This window comes from Carlito syrichta, unplaced genomic scaffold, assembly GCF_000164805.1.
Source record: "Carlito syrichta isolate Samal-C Ts95f unplaced genomic scaffold, Tarsius_syrichta-2.0.1 Scaffold303626, whole genome shotgun sequence".
In the NCBI taxonomy this organism is placed as follows: domain Eukaryota; kingdom Metazoa; phylum Chordata; class Mammalia; order Primates; family Tarsiidae; genus Carlito; species Carlito syrichta.
In genome coordinates, this window is record NW_007247722.1 from 862,229 (window position 1) to 878,494 (window position 16,266).

The 16,266-nt window shown below is 37.7% G+C and overlaps 2 protein-coding genes across 5 annotated transcripts in view; one reads left to right on the top strand and one right to left on the bottom strand.

Annotated features, from left to right (window-relative positions):
• The window catches only part of INTS13 (integrator complex subunit 13), a 36,618-nt gene extending 29,005 nt beyond the window's left edge, over window positions 1-7,613 (bottom strand). Inside the window, exons 1-3 of one of the 3 annotated variants that reach the window (XM_008058786.1) lie at window positions 7,062-7,613; window positions 5,846-6,081; window positions 3,905-3,979 (exon numbers count right to left, since the gene is read on the bottom strand). In XM_008058786.1, coding sequence (XP_008056977.1) covers window positions 3,905-3,979; window positions 5,846-6,070 — 300 coding nt within the window. In that variant the 5' untranslated portion in view covers window positions 6,071-6,081; window positions 7,062-7,613. Of the gene's footprint in view, window positions 1-3,904; window positions 3,980-5,845; window positions 6,201-7,061 lie in introns of those variants that run through there. The other 2 variants (XM_021712726.1, XM_021712727.1) reach the window with 2 other exon arrangements.
• Window positions 7,614-7,779: 166 nt separating this feature from the next.
• The window catches only part of FGFR1OP2 (FGFR1 oncogene partner 2), a 22,764-nt gene continuing 14,277 nt past the window's right edge, over window positions 7,780-16,266 (top strand). For both annotated transcript variants that reach the window (XM_021712729.1, XM_021712730.1), the window contains exon 1: window positions 7,780-7,995. The gene's annotated coding sequence lies outside the window, so the exon portion shown is untranslated. The remainder of the gene's footprint in view (window positions 7,996-16,266) is intronic.

Consider the following 16,266-nt stretch of genomic DNA (forward strand, 5'->3'; position numbering starts at 1 on the left):
TGCTGGGTTTGGTGGCTCAGCCTGTAATCATGCGCCTTTGTGAGGCTGAGGTGAGTGGATTTCATGAGCCCGTGGGTTCGAGACCCACCTGGGCAACTTGGCGAGACCTCATCTCTACAATAAATCAAAATGAGCCGGGCATGGTAGCGCACGCCTGTAGTTCCGGCTACTTGGAAGGCTGAGGCGGAAGGATAGCTGGAGCCCAGCAGGTCGAGGTGGTCTGGGCGACAGAGTGAGACTCCAACTCAAAAATAAATAAATAAAAAAAAATAAAATAAAAGTGTTTCATTTAAAACTTACTTTGGATGAAATTATTTCCATTGTAGAGTATCTCTTAACAGAAAAATTTTAGCATAAAATAACTCAAATAACATATTCAAATATTTCACTAAAGCCCCTTCTCTCATGTTGTTCATTCTCAACAGTAAAAGACCTAGTAGACTTAAGTCTTCTGTCCAACTAAATAATGGCAAAGAACATATGCTACCAGAAACTCAACAGCCTTAGACAAATAATGTTGCAAAATATAAACATGATGGGGAGTGAGCATGAGTTTATTTGTGCTCCCTCTACTAAAACCAGAGTAAAGGAATTTAATGTTTAGCCCTATGCTATTCTGACTCTGAGAAAACATCATAAATCTAGCAAACCACTCAGATGTTCCTTCTCAGTGGACATAAAGAAATTGCTGGTGATTATACAGGACAAACTTATGCAAGTGTAAATTTTTCAAAAATGTATGTTTTCTTGAAATTTTCCATTCTAACTGCATGAAAAAGCAAATGAAGAAAAATATATACTGAGATATGATCCATCAGTTCAGAAGTGGTTTTCAGGAATCATGAGTGCATCTTTCCACATCTTTTTCAAACAGATTGGACAATAAATTACATATTTTTAATGCAGGAGGAAGAAAATGAGATTGCATTGTCTGCTCAAATAGAAAAATACCAGTGGAAGACGTCAAACAAATTATTATTGCACATGTATCAAAGAATCTGCAAAGCATATCGGTGACTGTTGCACATGTTACCATATATTAGAAAAATATAAGATATAAAATTTTATTTTTTTATCATAAATTCCTCAGTGTCCAAAATTTCATTATAAGCCAAATATCATTTCAATAAAATAGGTTCCAATGCTATACTATTTAATATGAAGTCATTCATTTTTCACTATTTTGTAAAAAAGTGCAGTCGAGTTGCTGGTAGGTGATCCATGAGATGTCTCTGAGTGAAAAGGGTTAAAAAGTATAAACCAAAAAAAAAAGCACAAACATGAAGAGAATGGAGGAGGAGACAACAGCAAACATGAACGGTGTCAACAAGAATGTATAAAAATGGATGAAGGAATGGTGACAAACTTAAATAGGACTGAATAAGCTGAAATCTAACTGCCTGCAAGGGAAAAGGCAAGATAATATGCCCTGCAGAATCCAGAAGTTCAAAAACTGGAGACACCACATGCCACACCAAGCTGGGATGCGGCAAGATACTGAAAATTATGAATAGCTTGAAGTTAGTTTAAGGAGCAACTTGACTCTTCCACCCATGTAAGTGACTACCTCTCCCTGATCCCCCTAAAACACAGGATCACACTCCTTGGAGAACCTGAACCAGATCGGTACTAAGCTTGGCTATGACAAAGGACAGAAGAGAGTCAAGTAAGAAACTAAACTAGTACTGTCCAACAGAACTTTCAGCGATGAGGGAAATGTTCTCTATCTGTGCTGTCCGATAAGCAGACACTATCTGTATTTGGCTTAGTGAGCATCTGAAATATGGCTGCTGCTACAGAGGAACTGTAAACAGTCACATGTGGTTAGCAGCCACTATATTGGACAGGAAAGTAAAGAAACAGAAAGATTAAATAGTCTGAAAGTCTGCTTAGCGAATGATATAAAACACCCTCTCTCCTGCCTCCCAGAAGGCGACAACCAAGTTTACAGCATACAGGGAGAGGAGTGTAAGAGCTTCTCTCTGGAGACTGAATAATCACAGAGACATGATCTGTTGACTCTGACATTTGGAGGCTCCCCAGTAAAAACAACTAGTTTAAACTATTGTAAAGTCTGGTCAGAAACAGATTTTCTAATCTGCTATTTAGTGCCTTGCTTTTAAAGAAGACTGCATAGCAAAATTTTAGCTAAATAAGATTACATAGCTAAATATAGGCATTGAAGAAAAGCCCCAACATGAAAAGAACTCTGAGAACACAGAAAGATCAAAAGAAAACTGCAAATAAGCTACAGTTAATACCCTCAGGTAAAATTATACCCATAAAACAAGAGAAGAAGACGGGCTCAGTGGCTCAGCCTATAATCCCGTGCCTTTGGGAGGCTGAGGTGAGTGGATTGCCTGAGCCCGTGGGTTCAAGACCCACCTGGGCAGCAAGACCACATCTCTACAATAAATCAAAACAAAAGAATCAGCCGGGCGTGATAGCGCATGCCTGTAATTCTGGCTACTCGGAAGGCTGAGGCGGAAGGATCGCCGGAGCCCAGCAGGTCGAGGCTGCAGTGGCTGGGAGCGGCTACTGCACTCCAGTCTGGGTGACAGAGTGAGACTCCAACTCAAAGAAAAAAAAAAAACAAGAAAAGAATATAACAAAAATGAACATAATTGGAGTGTAAGTAAAAGTTCTTGGAAGTTAAAAATGCAACCAAATAAAAAGTTCCATATAAGGGTTAAAAGACTCAGAAAGGTATAACAATGAAATGACCAGTGAGAAAAAGAATAAGGAATTTATTTAATCCAGGAGGTCCAATATCCCTAATGGGTATTCCAGAAAGACAAAGAACACAAGCACAAAAACACTGTCAAAGAAACAATACAGAGAAATTTCCTCAACTGAAGAATGTAAGGCCTAGCACACTCAAAAGAAAAGACCAACACCAAGGCACATCCATGAGAAATTTCAGAACATAGAGGAAAGAAAAAATTCTAAAAGCTTTCAGAGAAAAACATGAAGAAAAACAACACTGGACTTCACAACAAGTCTGGATTATATAAGCTATATGATCTTCTGAAGTGCATAATGTTCTCAAAATTTTAAGGAAGAAGTTAGTTCCAACACAGAATTTCTATACTCAAAGTCCCAATGAAGAGCAAGTTAAGTTACAAGAATTCTGGAGGTTATATGCTACCAAAACAAAAGATTACACAAAAGAAAAAAATGGGATCTGAGAAACAGAGAGAGGAGGATGACAGAGTACAGTGGGCCTAGAAAGCCGTCAGAAGACTAAAGCAAAAGTCTGTGTTCCCAGGTCTCCAGGGTTAAAAATCAAATTCCTAAATTATCTAACACATTTATGATTAAAAAAAAAATTAAGCGTTTTATGGAGACATAAGGAAAAGCAGCAACAAATGGTCTGAAAACGAAACAAATGAAGAAAAAAAAATGGTAAGTTCCAGGAACAAACAAAAAGATGTACAAGAAAATAGTCATATATATTAACTTGACTTAGCAGTGAATAACACTTAGGTATACATTATAAAGCAAACATGAAATTGTGAGCTAACCCAAAATTCTGATATAACAATACTGAGAAAGGGCAGGCATAGAGGGTAAGGGGAACTATAAAGGAGGTAAGTCCTCACTGACAACAATGATAAACAAATAGATAACGTTTAAATTGAGAATGCAATAAATAGAAGTAAAAACGCGTTACTGAGAAATATGGAAATAAATATCAGAGCAACTAAAGAGTTGAAAGTCTGCTTTAGTGGGAGGGCAGGGAAGGACTGAAAAGGAGATAGCTGTTTTTCTTTTAATATTACACAGCGTTTTAAAACTATATGCAAGTATGACATTGATAAAAAATTTTTTTAATCATTTTTCAAAAAATATTACCACATTCAGATAATTTTTTAAATGGCCACAGCTCAAAATCTAACCATACCTCCTGTAAATTTTGGTCTTCTTGAGTCCAAGAATTTAAAACATGTGCTCCAGAGTCACTCACAATAAAATTTACCTAATAGATTTCAAAGAAACAATTAGTATTCAATTCTAATTTCACTCAATCACCACATTTTAAAATATGCAATTTCTAACACTGGCTGTTAATTCATTCCTTCGTTTTGTAGTTACAGAAAGACTACTACATGTCAGGTGCAATTCTTGGCATTAGGATATGGGAATATAGCAATGAATAAATCAGTTCTGTCACTCACAATGTGGGGAAAGTTGGGGAGAATACAAATAAATGAACAAGATAATTTCAGAAAGTGGTAACTGCTATGAAAAGTAACTTGATTACCTACTTTAGACTGAGTGGTCAGAGAAGAACTCTTTAGAAAAGTGGCAACTGAAGGGAATCCAAAATAACTAACAGAAACCAGCCACCTTAATAGCCAGAGATAGAGAATTCCAGGACACTGAACAGCAAATGCAAAAGCTTCTAAGCACCTACCCTAAAAAGGGTGAAGGTCAGAGCAGGCAGAGGGACAGAAGATAAGCTCAGAGAAACAGGCAGTAGCCATGTCATATGGGGCACTGAAAGCCAAAACAAAGGATCTGAACTTTAAATTTTAAAGAAAATGCAAATTAAAAAACACTATCAGGCAACATAATAATGACAGGGAACATATTAGAAAATATATCACATGATGATGAGGACTATGTTCCTTTTGGGAGGAGGGTAAGATTTCTTTTTTTCCCTGGACAATATGATCTAATCTATGATCTTTTCCCCATATACCCATGAAATACTACTTTTCCTTCCCCAAGGAAAATGTTTGATCACTGGTCTTCTCCTAAGACTTACGTGACAGGGACATATTTTACTAATCACATTAGAGTATCTCTTTTAAATCTTACAAGTAAGTAGGTATTACAGTTACATGGGTGGAAACTGAGGGTTGTAGAGATTAAGAAATAAGATCAAAGTCACACCGCTGGTAGCTAAAGATGCTAGGATGTGAAACCAATGCCTGTGCCCCAAATCACTAAGTTATTTTCCCTCTCATTATACTTCTTTACCCTACATAGAATACACAAAAATATTAAGAGGGACACTAACTAGAAACATATCTGAATGTATAGCACTGAACTCTCTCTGTTCACCCTCACTGTTACTGCCCTACTTTCGTCAGTCTAATAACTGGCTAGGTCCCAGCCTCAGGTGCTGCAAATATGAGTGAAGGTGAATCATCCACCTTTGGCTAACCAAATGACTTTTCCAAAACATGACATTTGAGATACTGAAACCCAAGATAACTTTAATACCTGGAGTTTTTTCTCATCAATTTCTCGTCTTGTCCACTTAGCATTCCTAAAAGCATTTCTTTCTAATATGGTCAAACTCTACAGCAGTTCTATACATGTATTCACTAGAACTGTAAGCAGTCATCCTGCTTAAGTTCAAATTCTGTCTGTGCTTCTAATTATGTGACTCAGGACAAGTGTCTTCTTATCTCAGTTTCCGCATCTATAACATGGAAGTGAAAAATGACTGATATTCAGCTGGTACATACCAGTACAATTTGACAACAATTCTCAATGGTCAGTTCTTGTTCCCTAATGGCTGTTACTTTGAATACTGTTCCAATAATTATAGCACCTACTTCATAGGACTTTTGTGAGAATTAAAGGAGTTATTAAATATGAAGCACTTTGGAACATGCCTAGCACATGTACGAGCTCAATAATTGCTAACTGTTCTTATTATTAGTCCAAATTAAATACCCATAACATATTAATTCCAAGAGGCAGTTCTATGTAACATATTTTAAAGTAGTAAACAGTTTTAAATCTAATCTATAGCAAATTTATATATAAAAAATGTATTTATCCAATTAAGTACATCTTTAAAATCATGATTTTTGTACTTCATACTCACCAGCTTTTTGAAAGGAAATATATCATACATTATTCTACAATATTCCATGGAAGATTCTACTGAGCAGGTCCACAATGATTTAGATATGGGGGCCAAAGGAATGATTCCTTGGGTCCTATTCTTCACCAGCATATCAAACTCAACATGCTGTCTGCATGATTCTGCCATGTAGGGGCAGTGATCCACAACAAATACTGTTTTATGAGATTCAGAAAAAATCTTCATTTTGCTTTAACCTGTAGGGGGAAAAATATTTCAGTCAAACGTGTATATATATCTTAAATTATTTCTGATTTTCTCAAGAAGACTGTCTTTTCCTCAAGAAAATTTGGTAGAGAACACAAATGATGTGTTCAAAGAAATCTGTCCAACAAAGGGCAAGATTTAATGTGGTCATAACCAGAAAGCAACTGTATCAATTCAAGGGATGAACTACACCATACACCATACGAGGCTGTCATTCTACTAGGCACAGGCAAAATTACAGTCCATACTTTTTTTTTTTTTTTGCTTTTTGAACAAACTTCAAATTGTCAGAAGAAACCATTAACATATAATTGTATTTAATTCCCTCAGCATACACAAAACATAATGACAAATACTCTTCAAATACAATTTTGAGGATCCTTGCTATTTGGCATCAATCACACGTAAATCCCCAAGCCAGCATTTTTAGACTTCCCTCCAAGAAAAACGTTTCAAGAGTTCTGAAAAAGGGGGCAGGGGCTGGGGAAGGGAGAATTAACAGGAAAAAGGCGTGACATCAAAAAGTCAAAACATGATAAACATCTCCAAAGATATATATTAGGTCTTCGCTTTAGGACAAGGACCCCAAATACACACTCTCCCACTTAACGTTTGAAACACCAATTTACCATGCAGACCAGAAAAACTTAAGTCTACTGGTGGGAAGGAGGAACTTTTAAAACTTTTTCTTATTAAAACAGAGCATATGGAACTGCCTTGCTTCGCTAACAAAATCTTACACTGAATAAGACAAACCACATTCAAAAGCACATGGCAAGCAGAGCAAAAGTGTTCATCAAAACGAACAGACTTTTCCCGATTCGCCTATTTTCTTCTCCTGCTTCCAAACGCACCTCTCCTTCATGCAAAACTCTCTTCGGGAAATCTTCCAGACACACTTTGCTGAAGGAGGGGGTGGAAAACACAAGGTGAACGGATAGGAAAGACCTCAGGATCGAGGTTCGCTTACTTTCGTGCCAGGTCCTGCAGTGCAAACGAACAGAGGTTATGGACCACAGCCTCCCTGGAAAAGGCTGCAGGCTGGGTGCGCAGAGTCAGCGCACAGTCAGGAGTGTCTGGTACACAGACCAGGGACTGTGCCTTCCCCGTTCATCTCCGAGCACATCGGTGCTCCTCAAGCTTCCTAAACGCGGGGACGCGCGCATGCGCGTGCACTCGCACGCACTCGAGCCCGCGCGTGCGCAGAGCGCTCTTCGACAGCCCCCGCCAAGCTGCCCTTCCCCCTCAGAGGGCCAGACGCCGAAGTCGCCGAACAGGAAGAGGGCGGGGCTAAGGAAAAGGAAAAAAAAAAAAAGCCCCCACCCCTCGAGATTTTCTACCCGCTAATTTTCCCCATCACCCATTGGGAAAAGCAATCTGGGCGACCTGAAAGCCTCCCCAACAGCTAAGTACCAACCACAGAACTGGCTAAACCAGCCACGACTCCCTCATGCGTAGGGCCCACCCACCCGGTCTCCCCTTCTCGGTCTCTCCACCCAGGATGGGTCCCCTCCAAAAACTCGCGAGACTTTGAGAGAGGCGGGGCGAAACCTGGGCGTGGTTAAGTAGGGCGGACCTAGGAGGGCCCCGCCCCTACCTCTCGTTCAGATCGGCGAGTGGTCGGCTCTGCCTCCACGGTAACGCGAGGAAGGGAATCTCGCGAGGCTAAATCCCTTGGGGAGCAGGAGTGGGCGGTGGTAGTCGGTCCCGGCTCAGTGATGGGGCTGAAGCTCGATAGCTCCCCAGCCTCCTCTCTGCTGCCACTGTCCGGTCCTGCGTCCGCTCGCTGAGGAGGCCGAAGAGGGGCGCGGGGTCTCTTCCCTGGGGTGCCTAGGTCCCACTTGCTAGAGGCTTTGCTTCCTGACTGCCACAGCTGACGACTGCGAGGATTGAGAGTGGAGTAAGTGGAATCAACCCGGGACGGGAGCGGGTGTAGACGAGTGGGAAGCTCCCTTCGCCCGGGCCGCTCCGCTGCTCGGCGCCTCCCAAACCGCTGGAGCCCGGTCCTGGCCACTTCTCCCGCGGGCGCCCAGTTCCCGGAAGCCGGACTGCCTCCCCCGGCCCCGGCCCCTCTCCCCGGAGGTGCGGTGGGAAAGTTTCTTGGAAAGTCTTGACCGTGACCCGTGGACGCACCTTCCTGTCGGTTACCGCCTCCCCTCGGGAGCTCGCCGTGCGAGGGGCCCTTCTATTGTCATTTCGCCTCTTCGCGGCTTCCGAAATGATAACCGTGCCCTCTTCTTGAAGCTGCTCTCCACGGAGGTGCTGCTCTTTCTCTGGTTTCTTCCTGCCTTAGCGTCTCTGATTATGGGATCGGTGTCTGTCCCGCTGTCCAGACTCGAAACCTAGGGTCCAAACCCAGGCTCTGCGTTTCCACTGGCACTGCACTGTTGTTTCTTCTTCACTCGCCAGAGTTAGTGTATCCCTTCCCGCCCCTCACCCCCTCTGTGGTTTCCATTATCCTTCCATAGACTTATTCTGAAATGCACATCTGTTTCTGTCTCTCTCCTTAAACTTTGGTAATTTGATTGCTGACAGGATCAAGTCCTAATTGGTAAGCACCTCGTTCAGGACCTTTTACAGTCAGTCGCAGTTCATTTTACCTTTTTAATTCATCTCGGCTTGCTTCTCCTCCAAAAACTTAAATATCCAGCCACACCAGATTGCACAGGCTGTACCCCAAACATGCTGTTTACCTGCACAGCTTAGCACCTCTGGATGTGCTTTGCCATGTCTGGATTGTTTACTCTCCGTTCTCTGTTTTACCACCTGTCAAATCCCACTTCATAAATCATTGTCCTCTCAGGACCCCTTCTCCCCCCACCGGGTGTCATTGATACCCACAGGCTTGAAACAGTTCTTCTGCAGTATTTATTAGGTTGTGTTGTTTGTTCATGTAGCTGTCTCTCCTGCCAGTTTGAATTCGAGTCTGGAATCGTGTCTTACACATCTTTGAAACAAAAGCTAGTCCAATACTTGGTACACATATGTACATATGTATACATATTTACAGTGTAATCGTTAAAAAGAATTCATCATAGGAGTCCTTAGTCCTTTGAAATCATAAAATTTTGAGCCAGAAGGAACTTTGTGTATTAACTTAAAGGCCCTGGCCTGTTTAGCATATGGAAAGCCTGTGCTTCTAACACACACACAATTGTGCTTTTAGTATTTGTTGATTGAAACTACCCATAATGGCAGAAAACGACTATGCTTTTAAATGCTCTCCACGGAGCATTTTGCATTATATTTTTCTAGTATCTGTTTATATTTGGAAAACAATGGGATATATGTGAGAGAAATGTCTTACACTACAGACAGTGGTTGGTGTATGTGCAGTCAGACAACTCTTCACTGAGACCTTAGCCTAGAGGTCAGAAATAACTGGTTTAGGTCAGGTTAGTTCCTTCGTGAATTGTCATAAACTCTTTGAAAATACGTATATGCAACCTATATTTAATCACAGTTCAGGACTAAATGTGTAATTTTTTAAAAATCCTCCAATGTCCTTACTTGTAAATTCTTTTCCTTCCAACTTTAAAAATTCATTTTCTTCAGAAAGCTGCCTCACAAAGTTTCAAATGTAGTCATTCTAGCATTTTCAATGACAGTGGACATTTTCTGTACTTTCAAATATAGTGATATGCTTGTTTAAATGCTTGTTTTTGTGTGTAATCATGTGCATTCTATCTCATAAGTTTCTATGAAAGCCATAACTATACCTTTTTACTTTTCTATTAGAAAAGTATGGGTCAATTAATATTATGTACTAATTAACACTAGAGGCACCTGCCTAAACAATAAAAAATTTTAAACTAGATTGTTGACATTTAAAGACACATCTGAGGTCTAAAGAGTCACAGTATTTTCTGTACAGGCTTAGCTGTGGATGAAGGAAACAGAAGAATGACTTGAATTTCTTAAAATTTTTCTTCACCAAAATCTAAAAGTAAACAGCTGGCAATTGCTGTCTTGGGTGGGTGGTGGGTTTTCTTTTTTTTTATCAGCAGCAAAATGTTCTGAACCTTCTGCCAGGAGTCTTAACTGCAGATGTCTTTGGGTGGTAAAGTGGGCGAGAATGTGGCTAATGCAGAAAAGAAAAAAACACTTGCTTTTAAGAAAAATGCACGTGTAATTTGGGCCTACCTATAGAAAATAATGTAAGTAATGTATTCTGGCTGGTTAAGATAGGCACTATAAAAATAGGCAGATAAATTTAGAATATTCCTTTTTTACTGGTCTGTTTTTTAAAAATTGAAACTTGTTAAAGAATTTGGAAAGCAATTGTTCTGCCTCTCCACTTACTAGTCAAAAAAAGGGAGAAAGCACAATTGTTTTTAAAAATGGTGGCACTGTATATGCACATTATATTTTAAACTTTTCTGTGGTTTCACATACAGGAAATGAACATGCAAATTTTCAGAAACTGTCTCACTGTTTTTCTGAAGTTCTAATAAAATTATTACCTACTGTTTATAATTCCTTTTCCCTGAATAGATATGTTTTTGTGAATACACAAAAAATTTTAAGTGTAGTTCATTTTGAAGTATTTCATTATGCAATCTAGAGAGAGGATATTTTTTAAAGTGAATGTTAATTATAATTTTTAAAAGTGAATCTAATAAGCATGCATTGATCTTATTAGCTATGATGCCTAATTAAAATTGCTAGTCTTTTATTGATACCTGGAAAATATTTGAAATTTTGTTAAAATTTTTTCTTCATATACATTTCCATTTATTTTCTACAGCTGGTTTGAAATGATGTTTTAAAAATACCTTTGAAATTCCATTTGTGGGATAGGGTCAGGAAAATTGCTTTGTTCTTCCACTTAAAGACAGTGAGATGGTTTTTCTGTAGGTAAAAAGCAAACAGGGCCCTGGGGATCCAGCTTGGCTCAAGAATAGAACACTAGACTGGGAATCAGAAGTTCTATTTCTGGTTATTGGCGTGGCTCTTTCCTTGTTTTGTGGTGCTGTCATTTGGCTCTCTATATTTGGAATCCCTGAGTCTATTTCCTCACTGGTAAAATGGGAATAATACTTGTCTTCTTGCCCAAATGACAATATACGATAATATTGCTCAGGTTCAGAAACTACCAACAGTTTGACTTAATTAAAATTATTACCTAGTAGTTTGATTTTACTCTACAGTACCCTAGAGATCCATTTGGATTGAATTAGGTTTTAGAGAAAGCAAAAATAGGTGAAGAAGTTTTAACGAATAAAACAGTGACTTGCTATATCAGATAGCAAGAGTTTATTCTACAGCTATTAAATTTGAGGCAATTTGGTATTGATGTAGAGATAAATAGCTATTTTAATAGGGTGGATCTTGTACATGGTTCCAATCACTTTTCTCTAATGGCTAATGATGTTGAACATCTTTTCTTGTTCTTATTTGCTATCTGTAGCTTCTTGGTTAAGTGATAAAATATTTTGTTCATTTTTAATTGGATTATTTTCTTGTTAGTTTTGAGAAATTTTTTTGTATTCTAGATACAAATCCATTGTCAGATAAGTGATTTGAAAATGTTTTCTGTCAGTCTGTAGCTTGTCTTTTCAAACTGTCTTAACAATATCTTTCCCAGAAAAAAAGTTTATAATTTTGATGAAGTCCAGTTTATCCATTTTTTTCTCTTATAAATCATGCCTTTAGTATCATTTTAGAAAAAAAAAATCTTTGCCTAACCTCAGGTCACAAAGACTTTCTCCTATTATTTTTCCCAGGAGTATTTATTTTTAATTTTACACTTACATTTTACATTTAGAACTATGATCCATTTTGTATACAGTGTAAGAATTATGTTGTGATTAATCTTTTGGCATATAGATATCCAGTTCTTCCAATACCATTTGTTAAAAAAAGAACCTTTCTCCTTTGACTTGCCTTGCCTTTGCATGTTTTTCAAAAAATCAATTGGCCATGTTTCTGTGGGCCAGTATATGGACCTTCTGTTCTGTCTCTGTCAACACCACACTGTCTGATTGCTGTAGTTTTTTAGTAAGTCTTGAAAGTTTGTAGTGTGATTTCTCCAACTTTGTTTTCATAATTGTTCTGGTTATTCTAGTTTCTTTGCATTTCCATAGAAATTTCAGAATTAGCTTATCAGTTTCTGCAAATAAATCTTGCTGGGGTTTTTATTGGAAATTGCATTAAATCTGGAGAACAGTTGTGGAAAACGAACATCTCTACTATGTTAAGTCTTCTAATCCATGAACACAGTATGTTCTTCCATTTATTTATTTAGGTCCTCTTTAGTTACTTTAATTAGTATTTTGTAGTTAGCGGCGTACAGATTCTGCATGTGTTTTAATTTATCCCCAAGAATTCTTTTTTTTTTTTTTTTTTTTTTTTTAGCTATTGTAAATGTATGGTGCTTTAAACAATTTTTTTTAGTTTCCAATTGTTCATTGCTAGTATATAGAAAAATAATTGATTCTTATGCTTGTATCTTATGATATCACTAAAACCACGTACTATTTCTAGGAGTTCTTTTTTGTATCCTCTATATAGTTCTTTTAGGAGTTTCTTTAGAATTGCAATATATGTAAATTTTTTACAGTTTACTTATAATTGATATTTTTACAACTTCAAGTGAAACAATCAAAATCTTATCACAAGGCCGGGCTCCGTGGCTCAGCCTGTAATCTCAGTGCTTTGGGAGGCCAAGGTGAGACAGTGTGGTGTTGACAGAGACAGAACAGAAGGTCCATATACTTGGTGAGACCTCGTCTCTACAATAAATCAAAAATCAGCCGGGCGTGGTAGCGTGCTCTCATAGTTCCGGCTACTTGGAAGGCTGAAGTGGAAGGATCGCCAGAGCCCAGCAGGCGGACGCCAGGTGGCGGTCAGCATGCCACTGCACTCCAGCCTGGGCAATGGAGTGAGACTCCCAACTCAAAAAAAAATTAAGAAAGGAAGAAAGAAAGAAAGAAATCTTATCACTGTATAGGCAGCTTTGCTCTTTCGCTCCCCTTTATGTTGTAGTTGTATTATGTATTGCCGCCACATAAATTAAGAATTTTATCAGATGAAAGTTATAATTCTTATTTTCAAACCTCAGACATTTTACAACAATTTTTGTTGCTGTTTCTTCATTCCTGATGCTCTTAAGTTTTCTTCTGATGTCATTTTGCTTCTATCTGAAGAATTTCCTTCAGCACAAGTCTACTGGAAATGAATTTTTTTTCTTCATCTGAGAATTTTTTTTCCTACCATTATATCTGAAGAGTATTTGTGCTGGATTTAGAGTTTTGGACTGACACTTCTGTTCCTTCAGCACTTTAAAAATGTTCCATTTTCTATTGGCTTTCATTTCTGATGAGAAATCTACAGTCATTCACATTCTCCTTTTTCTCTGGCTGCTTCAAAGATAATTTTCTCTTTGTTTTTAGTTTTCAGAAATTTGATTATATTGTGTCTGGGCTTAGATCTCCTTGAATTTGTCCTGCTTGGGATTTCCTGAGGACTGGAAATGATAAAGATAATAAAGTTTTTTAGGACGAAGCAAAGTGTTGCATAATTGAAATTCATAAATTTCAACCATTTCAGTTAAATTTATTTCTACATTATTGGATTGACAAATTGGAATGTCCTTTGTACGAAACATGAAATGTGTTATCATTTTAGCCATTGTTAATATTGTGGCTTTTTAACAGGGACTCTTATATCCTATCAATAACACTAATATACTGCTACTAGTATATTTAAAAATAAATATTACATATTTCTAAGTTATAGAGAGAAGTAACTTTATTAAATCTACTTGAAAATGTTCAGAAAGTTTCTTGGGCGTGGTTTTAGTCTTTGCTTTACTGTTAAAATTTTTTCAGATTATTTACAAATGAGGCATTAACTGAACCATATCCTCTACTATCCAAGATAAATTTTCCCATCTGTTTAATATTGTAGCCATTTTTTTCCCTACTGAAATGAGATGTTTCTTAGAGTTTTTGAGGTTTTATCTGTTTGAGGTTTTATTTGGTGCTATCAGGTAACCAGTCTGATTGTGTCCATTTTTATCTTCATGGATCTTACAACTTGATCATTCTGTAGTCCTTCCGGAATTTGACAGGCCAGATTTTGTGTATGTATGATGAAATCTTTGAACTTCAAGGATTTATTATTTTATTGTTTTATGTGAGGCCCTTGCATAAGGATTTAGTCGAAGCAATCTGTTTAAAGTGGTAAAGTATAATATTTCTATAGTATGTACAGTATAGTATACAAGTTTGCAGAGTATACTCCTCCTGTGCATGTCTACCTTTTGGAAGCAGTTATGTTAGGTAACTACCATTAAGCCATCAAGTAGTTATGTATGTGTTGTTTTTTGTTCTCACTCATAAGTGAGACCTAAACATTACTCACATTAGCACAAGGGAGGGATCGGCAGTCACTGGACACTGCTGGAGGAAGCGGGGAACGTAACAACACGAAGGGTACCTGGTCCTGAACCAGGAGAGGTAAGGACCAGTTGGAGGCCCCAACTCCACCTATACCCAGCCTACTTGTGTAGATAATCCTGACTTGTACCCATCTCTATAATAAAATAAAATAAATAAAAGATGTCTGAGGAACTTTTCTTTGCAGCATTTCAGAGAAGTGGATTACTCTAAAAGCTTGTCAGCCATTAGTGTATATATTTAATTTTAGTAAGTTGCTCTATCTCAGAGGATGACATTTGATCAATTTGACTTCTGGTAAGAAATTGAATTTTATTAGAGTAACTGAAGTACCTAGTGTATATCAGTCCTAGTATTGTCACTTTTTTATTTTTAATTTAAAGCCCTTTAATAAACAGTAAAGTCAGGATTTGGTACTAGAGAATTTAAAATTTTGTCTTGGGCTTGGATACTTACTGAATTACGGAAACACAATCATGAGATTTGTCTTTCAGTACGTAAAGGTTGCTGGATTACACCAGGCAATGGCTCACACCTGTAATCCCAGTGCTTTGGGAGGCTAAGGGGAGAGAATCACTTGCACCCAGGAGTTTGAGGTTACAGTGAGCTATGATCATGCCACTGTACTCTAACCTGGGAATAGAGCAAGGCCTTAACTCTTAAAAAAAAAAAAAAAAGCATTATACCAGTGACTGGTATCATGAAAAAGAGAAAGTAACAGTATAATTATTCAACTAATAGAAAATTTGGGGGTTCCCTTTAGCAATAGGGATTTACTATGTGTGGTAAAATTAGTCTTAAAATATAAGCTCAGAATAAGCTCTGAAGATTGCTTTGAGGCAAAGAGGCTAAACCTTACCTAATAAATTAAAGTATAAGATTTAATAGGCAGTGGGTTTTTGGTGACATGTTGTTGAGTTAATATTCCCAAAACACAGTGTATCATTTTCATACCCCCAAAAGAAAGATTTATGATTATCTAGACTGAGAGCTCTGCTACAATGAATCTGTCTATGTCCATGGATTCTTTTGCTCAGAGGACTCTGGGAGTATGCCCTGCTTTTTTTTTTTCCCAACATCTTCAATAATACACGATACAGGTATTCTCAGCTGGGTCAGCTATCTGACAGTATGTAGGAACCTTAGTACATTTTATTTGGAAAGAGATCCAATTCTGTTTGTAGATGTTGTATTTCAGTGCATAAAGAAGTACTCTTCTGATTGTGGTCTCAACAATATCATTTACAGATTAGGACCTAAGACCACTAATGATTTCTACTACTTGAGTTGTTCTATTAAACCAAGATAAACTTTATTTTCTGTCAAGTCTTTTACAACATATTCTAGACTATGGAGATATAGTGATGCCCATGGAAATAAGAAAGTTGTAGTATTGTCCATCTACAATTTTAGATAATCCCACTTGGAAGTTTAGAGGAAATATAAGATGCTAATTGTTGGATACTAATGTCTCCCTTGGAGCAGCATCTTTGACTAGATTTGGATAGTTGTCTTTTTGAATGCTAGCCAGTGTTGTACATTGGTTCGCTTAATGGCCCTTTTGCTTGTCATATTTTCACGTACTTTTATCTAAGTCTCTCAAATCGTAGAAGACACATCTTTTGATGGTTTTATTTAAAGAGTCAGAAACTATATTAATTTCTAAATTGTTTACTTCTTAAAGCTCTCTGGAAATTTCTAGTCATATATTGAATATTTTCTAAATTGACATTTTTTAATTTTACTTTGATTAATCCTCTTATTTAAGTGTAA